General features: G+C 47.8%; 1 protein-coding gene across 1 annotated transcript; it reads right to left on the minus strand.

Annotated features, from left to right (window-relative positions):
• Nucleotides 1-3,347: 3,347 nt before the first annotated feature.
• Nucleotides 3,348-6,806, minus strand: PRR18 (proline rich 18). Its single transcript, XM_054558432.2, has one exon. It carries the CDS (start codon nt 6,270-6,272, stop codon nt 5,385-5,387), a length of 888 nt encoding a protein of 295 aa, XP_054414407.2. The 5' UTR covers nt 6,273-6,806; the 3' UTR covers nt 3,348-5,384.
• Nucleotides 6,807-13,373: the final 6,567 nt, after the last annotated feature.

Raw genomic sequence — 13,373 nt, forward strand, 5'->3', positions numbered from 1 at the left:
CTGAACATCCAGCCTCCAGAACTATAAGAAAATAAGTATCTGTTTTTTAAGCCACCCAGTGTGTGGTATTCTGTTAAACTGGCCCAAGTAAACAAATACAGATCAATGGCTGTCCTAAAGAATCACTCAATATTGACTGTCCTCAAACCAAAGTCATTGCTCTCGGCAGACTTGGATACACCTTTGAACATGCTGACCCATTAGATTACGTAGGGAACAGTTCCAGTTAGTTTTGTGTCTCAGATACCCTTCATCCTGTAGAAGCAGGGTAAATATTTTTTGAATGAATAACTGAACTATTCTGGGCCTGGTGGCATACTATCCTGCTCAAAGTGAAATACTCAATAGATAGTTGTTATAATTTCCTCATAAAATCAGCTGTTGAGCTCTGTGCACTGTCTGGGGTTGGCTTTTCAGGACACGCCCATGCATCTGCAGTTCTCAGAGCCTGCCCTCCCGCTCTGGTGACAGGATGGCATCGGGAGTGGCATCAGGAGTGGCATCTGGAGTGGCATGTGCTGTGTTGTGGAAGCTTGTATCTGGGAGGCACTCATAATTACGCTTTCAGAGGTAGACGAGGGAAGACCTAGGACACAGTCATCAAGGGAGGGGACTCCGGATGAATGAGATCTGGGGCAAGGCCTCCCATAAGTGGAGTGGCCAGCACTCCCAATTCTATGAGCTGGACGGTACCTAGGCTGATGACATAGGGTCACTTTAGTTATTTTTGGTCACTGCATCCTACCCTCCCTGCCGTGAAAACACATGGCCAGGAAGGGAGACACAACTACCTAGAAAAGGAGACTGTGATATTGACAGAGTCACATTGCAGGGTCTCTTGTGAGAGGACACAGTTGGTTAAATCCACCTTCAATAAAATCTGCCTGAAGTATTTCCTGAGCCTGGTCTTGTATTTCTTGCCATATGGCAATGGCTCCCAACCTGGTGGCACATCAGCCCTTTCCCAGATCTACTGAATTAGTATCCCTAGATCTGAGGTCTGGAATATCTGTTTCTTAAAACACTTCCCATCCATTTCAGATGCAGCTAACCCAGCCCTTACAGCAGGCACTAGGAGCCGACATAGTATGGATGAAACCAGCAGTTTGATTGTTCTAGGGTCTCTTAGTTCTGATACAGGAAGTACTGATAGATAAACCTACACTGAAGAAGGTTCTTTGGCTTCCCTCAATACTTTTTTTCCCTTCAATAATTTTTGAGACTAGAAAGAGGTCATGAGACCAAACATTTAAGGACTGATGTCAAATTGTCTGAGGTTCTAGGGCAGTACTTGCTAAATATTTGGGATCTAAAACTGCTTCCTGAAGATTCCCTATTGTATTTTGCAGGTTTCCATCCACACCACCTCCATAAGGTGGGATGGTCCAGTTCCAGCAAGGATGTCGCTGATAATGACCCCACTGGCTTTCATCAAGAGCTAATGTAAAGAACATTTGGGCATCTTTGGCCAGGCGCGGTGGCTCACGCCTGTAATCCCAGCACTTTGGGAGGCCGAGGCGGGTGGATCATGAGGTCAGGAGATCGAGACCATCCTGGCTAACACAGTGAAACCCCGTCTCTACTGAAAATACAAAAAAAAAATTAGCTGGGCGTGGTGGTGGGCACCTGCAGTCCCAGCTACTCAGGAGGCTGAGGCAGGAGAATGGTGTGAACCCGGGAGGCGGAGCTTGCAGTGAGCCGAGATCACACCACTGCACTCCAGCCTGGGCGACAGAGTGAGACTCCATCTCAAAAAATAAAAAAACAACAAGAACATTTAGGCATCTTCGAGAAGCTGCATTTAAGGATACTACTATCCATTATGTTGTATATAATCCAAATACACACATAACAATTTTCTCCAAGAAGTGTTTCTTGTTATTTGATATTGAGATTATATGACTCTTACTTTAAACTTTGTCTCTGCTACCAGGAAGCTCAGAGCTAAATTTTGTGCTCATAACATAATAATTAAGTGTGAGATAAGAAGGCAAAACACAATAGACATCTTAATTTTTTCATTCCTCAGGAATATAAAAGTGTAGGTGTGCATTAAATGGTTAAAGATAAAAATCTCAGAATGCTGTAACTAGGGAGGGTTTTGAATGTGCACAAGAGTTCCAGAGTTTTTTGAGTAGTAAAGACTTTTTTGAAATAGTAAAAATTACAGTTAACCTTAAGCTGGGGGAACGCTTTGCATATTGCCTCATAATCCTCACCAGGGTCACCTATGTTCAACTATCCCCACAGACAGAAGAGGAAACAGACATGGAAGTTTAATGAAAGATGTGGATAAATGACAGCATTAGTGTGGCAACTCCAGCCTCCAGGGCACCAAAACCTACCTTGAACCATGGTGCGGTACCTTCTCCCACACAATGCTGAGGGGTGCTCCAACTCCAAGCCAGGCCATGGGGCCACCACTACAAGCCACGGGAGCAGCTGTGCCCTTACCCAGACAGCATCTGGACAGAGGCCATGCTGGGGAACCACATCAATCCAGGTTTCCCACAGGTCACAAAGGCCTGTGTGTGCATTTCTGTTGATGCAAAAGTGTCCTTGCTTACTAGAGAGACTGTTATTTTCAGACTTTCTTTGAATGATATACCATGGTTGGCTGAAATTACCATGCTGAAAAGCAAAGATCCCACAGATCACCCACCCTAAACTGAACTGCATGATTTCTAGGGAAACCCCACAACTAATGGTTCTGACAACTTGGCATCCACTTTTCTAGAAATAAGGCAGATCAACATAAAAACCTATCTTAAAGTGCCAGCTATTCTCTAAATAGATGGAATTAAGTCACATATATGCTCAATCTTTGGAACTGGCAACACCTTTACTTACACAGTGGCACCCAATTTTCTCTCCTGGGGTGGAAGTCCTCCTCAGTCCCTGCTATGAGACATTACAGTTATGGGAGAATTTGATAATAATATAATAGTAGTCTAATAGTCTAGCAATTATTCAAATTGACCCTTTAATTTCTGATTGGTATGACCTACCAGTTTGAAATTACTTTAGGCAAAATAAAAAAAAATATTCTAGTGAGTGTATATAGGAGGAGTCCTTAACCTGGGACCCATGAGCTTCCTAAAATATATGCAAATTATATGCAATGCTTTGTTGCTATGTGATACATGGTTTTAGGAGTCCTTTTGGAATATAGCTTTCACAGGGATTTGTGGCCCCATAAAAGGTCAAATGTCATTGCCAAATAATCTTACAGTATTTGACTATCTTAAAAATCCTGGTAGTGATTCTTAAAAATTCTAGTAGTGATTAAAACCAGCAAACCTTTGTCAACTCCTGGAAATCCCAGAACCTTAGGTTGAGTGCCACTATGAAGAAATCATGTCATGTGAATCGTAAATCCCTCAGTAGTCTCTTCCTGACCAGTTTTCAGTGTCCCCCTCAAAAAGAAGCACAAGTCACTGAATTTCTCTTTTATTTAAGCATTAAGAAATTGGAGCATAGCAACTTAGAAAACTTTCTCAAAATGTCCTTAACAGCAATGAAAAGATATCATGTGTCACGTGTAAAACCTTTTTTCTGTTTGTTTTTTATTGAGGCTCATTGACCAGGGAAACATAAATGTTCCACTCATCTGCTTTTAAAGTAGAGAACAAGGCCCACAAACTCTATTTAATAAATACAAATTACTAAAAATGTGCTTAGTGTTGTATTGTGGCCAGTTAAGAACAGGAGATGCTGGGATAGAGCCTAGAAAAAGGGCGGGAAAAGAAAGGAAATCAAAATGAAGCAGCTGACAGGGACGTCAGGGAGACACACAGGTACAGTGACAGCCACACTGCAGCAGAAGCTCAGCTTGGAAGACAGAGGCTGCAGAAAGTCGGTCCCTCTAGGATGCCACCAGGGAAAAGTCTTCAAAATGTTGTTGTTACTGTGACTAAGGGCAGAAGTCTAGGCATCTTAATTATTGGTATTTGCACTAAGTGCAAGACGAGACTAAGTTGAGCCACTCCTGCCTTCGGCTTGGAGTCAATGCGCTCTTGCTCCACTCTCTCAGCTCCAGACTGTGTGCCCTGCCCAGGACGGCGCACTCAGAGACCATCTGGGTGGGGGTGGAACAAAAGCAGCACCGTCACTTCTGCAAGCATTGCTAGTTTTGCCCCTCTAGTATTAATATATTCATTTTAAGTAAAAGAAAACTTATCTCCAAATTCAAAGAAGTTATTCAATGGGTAGGGGTTTTTTTTGTTTGTTTTTGCGACTCATCTGGCAGCTGACCTAGCTCCCAATGAATTAAATGCTTCACATCTAACTAAATGTGTGCCTAGAATTAGAGACAGTGTGTGTGTGTGTGTGTGTTATTAGAGCAGACCTCCACAAGAAAAATACAAAATCTGTTTTTAAAAATGTAAGGCTTCAATTTAAAATACAATTAAGACTTGATACATTTAAAGTCTATCAAGATAAACATTAAACCAGTTATTGGCTTTTACAAAGTAAGTCAAAAATTGAGGTAATACATTACTCTTCTATGACCAGCCTTATCTGATTATAACATTTTATTTCCTTCTCATCCTTCCAGTTAGATATTCTCAGATACATGGAAGAAATATGTAGAAATCAGCCTCCAGTTAGCGGGGGAAAGGATATGGTTACGAAACAGCGGAGGAGCTTTATTTTCTATTCAAATAATACACAGAAAAAATGTAATCAGCCGAGCGGTTTCCATGGAAGCGCTCATTGACCAGGGCTCACCAGCGCCTGGCGATGCCTACCCTTCCGCTTTCGAGACTGGAAATTCGGTTAACTGAGTTTCAGGGATGTCTAATACCCTCAACATTTTTCTGACTTGGGAGAAAACAAAATCACAAATGTAGCACCGGGTCCCAGCTCTGCAGGAGGCCACCGTCGCGGCCACCCACCTGGGCCATCGCCCACCGCACTGTCCAGGGTGCCCGGCGCCGGCCGAGGGTGACACCACAGGGGGTGCAGATGTAGCCCTGGGGAAGGCCCGCCTCCAGGCAGAGGGTCTCTGGGATCTAGACGAACCTTGGGGCTGGGAGCGCTGAGAGGCATTTTCTCAGTTGCTCAATTCCCCACGAACTGCAGGGATGCTCGGCGATGCCAAGAGGCGGCCAGAGTGGGGCAGAGGCGGGCATCTGGGGTGGATACCACCGCTGTGAACGAGAAAGGCCCGGGCTGCCGGCTAGCAAGGGCAAGAGGGGGGCCGTGGCCGTCGGGCGAGTCTGGCTGCGCCCCACGTGGGCCACCTTGCGCATGGGTGTCCCGAAAGTGGGCGCTGGCGGCCAGAGCAGCCTGCGGTCTCCCCCGAGGGCCCCTAGGCGGAGTGGCGCGTGCGGGGAGTGAGGTGGGATCAGGCCTGGCCTGTCCCCGCAGGCCCGCTGGGCTCACAGCGTGCTCAGGTGCCGCCGTGAGTCCAGTGCCCCCGCCCGGCCCCGCGCGGCAGCCGCCGACTCCACGCCGCGCAGCCACTCCGTGCACTTGCGTATCAGGCCCTCGTCCACCGCCTCTGGCTCCTCCTCGTACTCCACGTCGTCGTACCTGTGCCGCTCGTTGAGCAGCGACACCTTGAGCATCGGCCGCAGGGCCCTGGGCCGCGGGCTGAGCTGGGGAACCTGCAGGCCGCCGTGCAGCAGCTGGGCGCGGGGCGGAGGCGCGCGGCGGCCCTGGCCGGCGGTGGGGGGTGCGTCGGTGTCGCTGGCGGGGCCGCCCCTCCGCGCGCCCGCGGCCCTAGCCGGGAGACAGGGGGCGAGTAGGCGCCTGGGTTCGGCAGAGGGTGAGGGAAAGGGCCTGCGGGGCCGCGCCAGCAGCTGCTTCTCCAGATGACGCTTCTGGATGACAAGGACGGCCTCGGGGGTGAGATTCAGGGAGAAGCGCGCAGCGGCGTCCGGACAAGCCCCCGCCCCCGAGGAGGTCCCCGCGGCGGTGGTCCCCGTCCCCGCCGAGGTCGCCGCGTAGGTGGTCCTCGCTGGGCTGTGGCCGGAGCCGGCCGGCCGGGGCGGGGCGCACGTGGCTGGGGCCCGCGCGCGGCTGGGCAAGGCCTGGCGGGAGACGCCCGGAGGGGCCGGCGGCTGCGTCCTGTCCAGGCCGGGGCCGCGCCGGGCCGGCGGCCTCTTGAGCGTGGCGGAGGGCCAGGAGCTGGAGAGGAGCCCCTCGGGCCGCTGTGGGGGCCTCTTCTTCTTGTCCCCCGCGGCGCAGGGCCTCCAGGGTAACTGGCGCTCGGCTTGGGCTCCCGGGGCGGGGGCGGGCGGCGGCGGCATGGGCGGGAAGGGCATGGTGCAGCCGAGCCGACGGATCCTCAGCCCCTAGAAAGAGAGGCGGGCGCTCAGCCACTGTGCGCCGAGCGGGTCCCCGCAGTCCGGGCGGCCCCTCCACACCCACCTGCGTCCAGCCGCGGCCTCTCCGGCTTCCTCACATCCCAGCGACCAAACCCGGGGACTCCAAGAGAGGCGCTCCCACCCTCCCCTCCTCCTGGGGGTGCTGGACCCTGCGGGAACCGCCTCCCACGGTCCGACTGTGGGCGAGTCGCGGCGCCCCCGGGTCCCCACAGCTGAGACGCGGGCCGGGCCGGCAGGAGGAGGAGCCCAGCGCGCTCGCTAAGGACGCGGCCCTGCCAGGCCCCGGGCTGTGCCCGGCTGGTGTCACGACCGACTGTTGAATGGGAACAAAGTGCCAGGACAGCGGAGGGCGGAGCGCGCGCCAGGCATCCCGGGGCTCCCCCAGCTGGCGCTCCGGTGGCCCGAGGTTAATTTAGTCCGTCGAAAGCCAGAAGCAGCCCCCTGGGGGAGCTGGCAGCCTTCCGGAGTCATTGGTGGAGGCCCTGCACGTTTGAGAGAAAATCCCTTGTAGCCTCTGCGTGCCTTCGAGACGGCGGGAGAGGCACCGCGAGTAGATGCAGCTCTGCGGCCCCACGCATCCTGCTTCACAGAGAAAAGCGGGCTGGAGCTGAGAGGGGAGAAAAGACCTTCAGTGAATCTTACATAGTGTTCATGCCACCCCTTGAGGAGTCACTTTCAAATTCAAAACCTAAGTATCTATGAACAGGCAAAATAGTTCAGTTTCAGCTATATAATGCTGATTACATAGCAAATATTAGACATTAAGTCCCTTTAATAATTCCTATGAGCAAAGCAATATATCACTGTAGCAGAGATTCAGAATTAATGAGATAAATCTTCACTGTCAATTTACATTGTAGTTGTAGACACATGAAGACATCCTACAATATTCAAATGTTTGTTTAATAAATAATTGAACAATTGCAAAGTGACGGATCAAAAAGTCAACGTTTCATGTGTGCAGTCCCTGCATTACTTAAGGATAATCAACTGCTTAGATCTCCACAAAGTACTTTCCACCAGATACACTTTTCTGATGGAAACCAGGTGTGTGATGGTTATGGCCCCAGGTTAGCTCCAAAGCACATTCAACTGTGGGTAAACACAAATGTGCCCTGTGCCAACAGTCACAGCAGGACAGCATCGCCCTCCCCCAGCCGCCTCAGTCTCCGAGGCAGCAGCAACGCCTCCCCCTGTTGACTGTTGGCAGCCTCAGAGAACTGCGCTGTGGATACAGGGGAGCGTCAAGGAAACCTGGCAGGTGGGGGGAAACACTTCTCACCAGAGCTTGGGTTGGGGTGACAGGTTTGGGCCCCGTCATCTCTTCCAGCACCTCCCAAACCACCCCAATAGAGCTCTGAAACAAGCCTCCCAGCTCACTGGCACCTTCCCTCCATTCCTGCCAGCCTGTCTGTGCCCCTGGGCTCAGGCTGTTAATCGACTTGACAGGTGAGGTTCTAAGATACTGAAAGCTCCTCAATATGTTTTATTCCAGGTTTTAGAATCTCTGGATGGGTGTGGGAAGAGGTACGTCAGTGGCGGCAGGAGGCCCACAGTTCTGTGTCTGGAAAGTGGAGGACTGGAAGAGAGGGTGAGGCAGGAGAGGACAGGGGTGGGGCGGGGGGTGGTATCAAATATCATTTATGGGGGCACAGCTGGAGAGGCAGGCTATGGAGAAAAATCAGCAAACACTTGGACACTCAGACATCTGAGTTTGGAGCTCCTCAGTTCAAAAGCTGTGACGGTGCTGGTGGCAACGTGCAAAAATTGGTGGGCTGGTGGGGTCTTCTCTCCTTCCTATCTCCTTACTCAGGATGCTTCAGAAGGAATGACAGTTTTGGGGTGAGAATGGGTTGGTGGCCTCATAATAATGCTCCCGACTTCCCCTGCTGTCTCCATTCTGCTGGGACACTGGTCATACAGAGGCGAGATAGCTACACACCTGCCATCACACAGCTCTAACGGAACAGAGGAGATAAGACTCCACCCCAGGAGTGCGAGTCCAAGGCCAGATTGCAACTTTTACACTAAAGCTGAGAGGGGAAAAGCCTTGGTAGATCAGGGTGATTGGATTAAGTGACCTCTCACCCACAAACTAGTAGCGATTTGGGCCTTTTTAAGCCAAGAAAAGTGATAGTTTATCAGATCAATGCACATGTCTGACCAGACGAGAACTGGGATTCTCCAAGTCCTCCCAGATGACTCATACCAGCCCAGAAGCTTGGAGACGTGGAAAGCTGTAAGTTTGTGTGACCCTTGAGAGGCAGAAAAGTACATTCTGAGTGTCTGCTACCTCATCACCAGGCCAGGTAGGAGGGGCAGTGCCTCTTCCCTGTCTCCCCAGAACCCCCAGAGCAAAGCATGCTCCTATGAGGGGTTCTGAGCTCTGGGTTCTCATGGCGGGCTGCTGTCCCAGGAATGATGGAGGAGTTAGCATTGCCGACAGACTCTCCCCCTTCAGACTCTGATAAAAGCACCCAAATGACAGCATCGCTTGTCCCCTGCCCAGCTACTTCTGCTACTTGAAACCTTCAGCTCCTTGTAAATTAGAAGTTGGAAAGATTGGCTTGGACCTGAAACAGAATGTGTGAAAGCAGCCTGTCGCTGGCCCTCACTGGTGCTGTGGCTGTTAAATAATCCGTTACAAATACCTTCAGCTGATGCAAGCAGCCAGCAGCAGTTCCCAGCAAGGAAAGCCACGCCAGAGAGATGGCCACGTTTAACTTCAGGACAGCAGGTGTAACTGAAAAGCGATTAAAGAAATATAGTAGCTGGGTACAGTAGTTCACGCCTGTAATCCCAGCACTTTGGGAGGCCAAGGCGGGTGGATCACCTGAGGTCATGAGTTCGAGACCAGCCTGACCAACATGGTGAAACCCCGTCTCTACTAAAGATACAAAAATTAGCTGGGAGTGGTGGCATGCGCTTGTAATATCAGCTATTCAGGAGGCTGAGGCAGGAGAATCACTTGAATCCGGGAGGTGGAGGTTGCAGTGAGCCGAGATCGTGCCACTGTACTCCAGCCTTGGCGACAGAGCAATACTCCATCCCAAAATAAATAAATAAATAAGTAAATGTAAAATTTAGCTTATAATTTACAAGAGATTTCTCATAGCTTGCCCAGAACACAATAATTACAACTATTCATATGTAATATTAAATAGTAAAGCTTGGGTACTAGAATACTGAGATCAGCTAATCTGTCTCAGAACTAGATTTTGGGGTTCACCTGAACAAGAGCTGATCTCTAAAATGCATGATTACATCTTATCTTGCATGATTACATCTTATCTAAATTTACTGTCTCAAATAAGTTTATTTAAAAGGTCAACTAAGCAAAACCAAATACAGTTTACCCTTGAACACCATCGGTTTGAACTGCGAGGGTCCACTTATAGGAAGATTTTCCTCTGCCTCTGCCACTCCTGAGACAGCAAGACCAACCCCTCCCCTTCCTCCTCCTCAGCCTACTCAAGGTAATGGTGATGAGGATGAAGACCTTCATGATGATCCACTTCAATACTTAAGAATAATAAATGTATTTTATCTTCTTTATGATTGTCTTAACATTTTCTTCAGCTTACTTTAAGAATACTGTATAATATATATAATACATATAACATACAAAATATGGTGCTTTATTTGCTTTTGTTTTTGTTTTTTGAGATGGAGTCTCACTCTGTTGCCCAGGCTGGAGTGCAGTGGCGCGATCTCGGCTTACTGCAAGCTCCGCCTCCTGGGTTCACGCCATTCTCCTGCCTCAGCCTCCTGAGTAGCTGGGACTACAAGCGCCCGCCACCACACCGAGCTAATTTTTTGTACTTTTAGTAGAGACAGGGTTTCACAGTGTTACCCAGGATGGTCTCGATCTCCTGACCTTGTGATCTGCCCACCTCAGCCTCCCAAAGTGCTGGGATTACAGGTGTGAGCCACCACGCCCAGCATAACATACAAAATATGTTGATCAACTAAGTTATCGATAAGACTTCTGGTCAACAGTAGGCTATTAGTAGTTATGTTTTGCAGAGTCAAAAGATTTCTGACCCTGTGGGAGGCTGGCACCCCTAACCCCCACATTGCTTAAGGGTCCTATGTATTTAGAACTGTCCACATTTTTTACTTATCTTTTACATCATTTATGTTTTAAATTAAATTTTATTTTCAGATTTCAAATATAACAATAACACAATATTGTCCACATGTGGGAACGGTGATTGTCCACCCGCCCCACTATTCTGTCAGAGTAAAGTATGTATCAGAGTAAAGAATTTCCATTACAACAACCCTTTAAGACATTTCCAGTGAATAATATGTGCACAGAGAATATTTCAATCACTAAAATAAAACACCAGGAAGTTTACATTCAGGCCCAGCTAAAATTACAGAGGGCAGCTGTTCTACAGATTTTAAGTGTGTGGACTGAAGAATTATCAAGGCTGCAGCTCGGTGACCCTGCTGTGTAAAAGGCCTCAGATCTGATCATCCCAACTGCCCAGACCCTACAGAAATGATCCCAAGGATTCTGGGCTCCCACACGATGCACGCTGGCTGCTCAACTGCTCATTCCTGCGTCATAACCAGTGAATAAAATTAGAACCAGTAATCACATCACAACACCAGGAAATTAGCCATTATTTGAAAAAAAATTTCATTTTTCTCATTAACTTAATTTCTTCTTTTTTACTAAGGCATATAATATTTAAATGTACATTCAGAAAAACTTCAAAATGGGAACTATTTCAATACATTGTTTCGCATTATCACCTATGGTCTACTTCTTTCTATACTTTCATTCAAATTATTTTACATGATATAACAGTAAGCAGTCAAACATCTAGAACTAAAACCAAACCTGAATTTTAACACAGGAGAAGCTTATCCCAGTTTAAAACCAATTTTATTACTTGGAAAACTTGCCAATAACTTAAAAATGTCTACATTTCTTCTAACGCTGGTCTGTTACTGTGAAAGGTTTTGGGAATTAAAAAACACTTAGGAAATGTGTTGTATGCTAATAATTTAAAAGTACTTCTTTTTCCCCATTATTAAGATGATAACAGGCAATGTCTATTCCACACTAAGTAATCCACTTTATCTGGATTAGTTACATCATTGAAAGTTCATGAAAGCCCTATGAGAGCAGTACTAGCAATACTTGCATTTTACAGATGACAAACCAAGGCTTACCCAAGCAGTCACACAACTAGCATGCGGCCAAGGGCAGCCTGTCTAGGCAGGGGACGCCAGAGCACACACTTCCCTCCATGCCGGGGAGGCGGGGGCGGGGGGTCCCAGTTTCTTTGGTCTCAAGACCAGATGGCCAAGAACCCCAAAGAGCTTCTGTTTTGTGGATTTTACCTATTATGCTAACCTTATTAAAAATTTAAATAGCTTTAAATACATTACATGTTAGCAATAAACCCATTATGTTAACATATTTTTAATATATTTTTAAAAACTATTTTCTAAAATAAACAAATGAGAGATGAGTGGTGGACTCAGTAGAAGCCATAGGATCTCGCATCCACTGTGTTCTGTCCTGTGCCATCACGCACCACGGGACCACAGTAACACCACTGTGTGCTGGGGATCGCAGGAGAGAGGAAAAGAGTGATGCTGGCTCAGTATCACTATGAAAACAGACCCTAACAGGCCTCCGGGACCACAGGAGTCCCAGGAACACGCTCTGAGAAGTGCTGCATTGAGACCACTGACAACCAGTAGCCTTTCTATCAAAAATCCTTAACCCAGTAACCCGTGGATGGCCCAAATGCATTCCATCAGTAGCAGCAGTTGCTTTGCTAGCAGAAGAAAGTAGAAAAATAACCTTTAGAGGAAACCTCATTGTGAGCACACCTCAACAGTTCAGAGCTATCCTAAGTAAAAGAAAAAAAAAAAAAGCAAAAAGGTAGCTTACTAACTCAAAAATCTAAAAGCAAAGGGCTATTCTGTAGAAAAAGGTGATTTAATATTAACCACTAAAAATTCCCTTAACCCAGAAGGTTTCCTAACGAGGAATTTAAATCTTAATTACCATACAAAGGTCTGACCAGACCCAGGAGGAACTCCCTTCAGGACAGGGCCATGGTTCCTCCCCAGTGATTGAGGGGGAAAAAAAAGCCCACAATTGGTATTCAGTAATTGATAGGGAAACTCTTGTAGAAGCAGAGTTAGGAAAATTGCCTAACAACTGGTCTGCTCAAACGTGCGAGCTGTTTGCACTCAGCCAAGCCTTAAAGTACTCACAGAATCAAAAAACTCTATCTCAATCCTGACTCAAAAGGTTACCTACACCCTCTCTGAAATGAATTTGCGCAAGAGTTGTTGTTTATGGGAATGCATCTTGATGGGGCAGCTGAGTTGTCATGAAGTAGGAACCCAGCCCAGCTCCAGGACTTACCCCTGAGCGCAAAAGCAACGTTGGGCACGCTGGTAAAGGACCACTAGAATCCAGCAGCCCGGACCCCTTTCTTGGTGGTCAAGAAAGACGGGAAAAGGGGTGCAAGACTGCTACATCGGTGAACATAACTATTCCGATAAGCAGAGGTCCATGGGTGGTTACGCACCCTGGAAAGGAATAAGCATTAGGACCATAGCGGACGCTCTAGGACTAATGCTCATCAGAAAATGACTAGGGGTGCTGGCATCCCTATGTTTTTTGTTTTTTTTTTTTCAGATGGGAAACATTCCCCTCAAGGCAAAAATGCCCCCAAGATGTATTCTGGAGAATTCAGCCCAGTCAGAGTGTATATATCTTTTTCCCTCTCAGACTTGAAACAAATTAAAATAGACCTAGGTGCATTCTCAGATAACCCTGATGGCTATATTGATGTTTTACAAGAGTTAGGACAATCCTTTGATCTGACATGGAGAGATGCAATGTTACTGCTAAATCAGACATTAACCCCAAATGAGAGAAGTGCCACCATAACTGCAGCCCGAGAGTTTGATGATCTCTGGTATCTCGGTCAGGTCAATGATAGGATGACAACAGAGGAAAGAGAACGATTCCCCACAGGCCAGCAGGCAGTTCCCAGT

The sequence above is a fragment of the Pongo abelii genome, chromosome 5 (genome assembly GCF_028885655.2).
Source record: "Pongo abelii isolate AG06213 chromosome 5, NHGRI_mPonAbe1-v2.0_pri, whole genome shotgun sequence".
In the NCBI taxonomy this organism is placed as follows: Eukaryota; Metazoa; Chordata; class Mammalia; order Primates; family Hominidae; genus Pongo; species Pongo abelii.

Coding starts and splice junctions, on each gene's coding strand:
- PRR18 (XM_054558432.2), bottom strand. CDS start 6,272: ATGCCCTTCCCGCCCATGCCGCCGCCGCCCGCCCCCGCCCCGGGAGCC.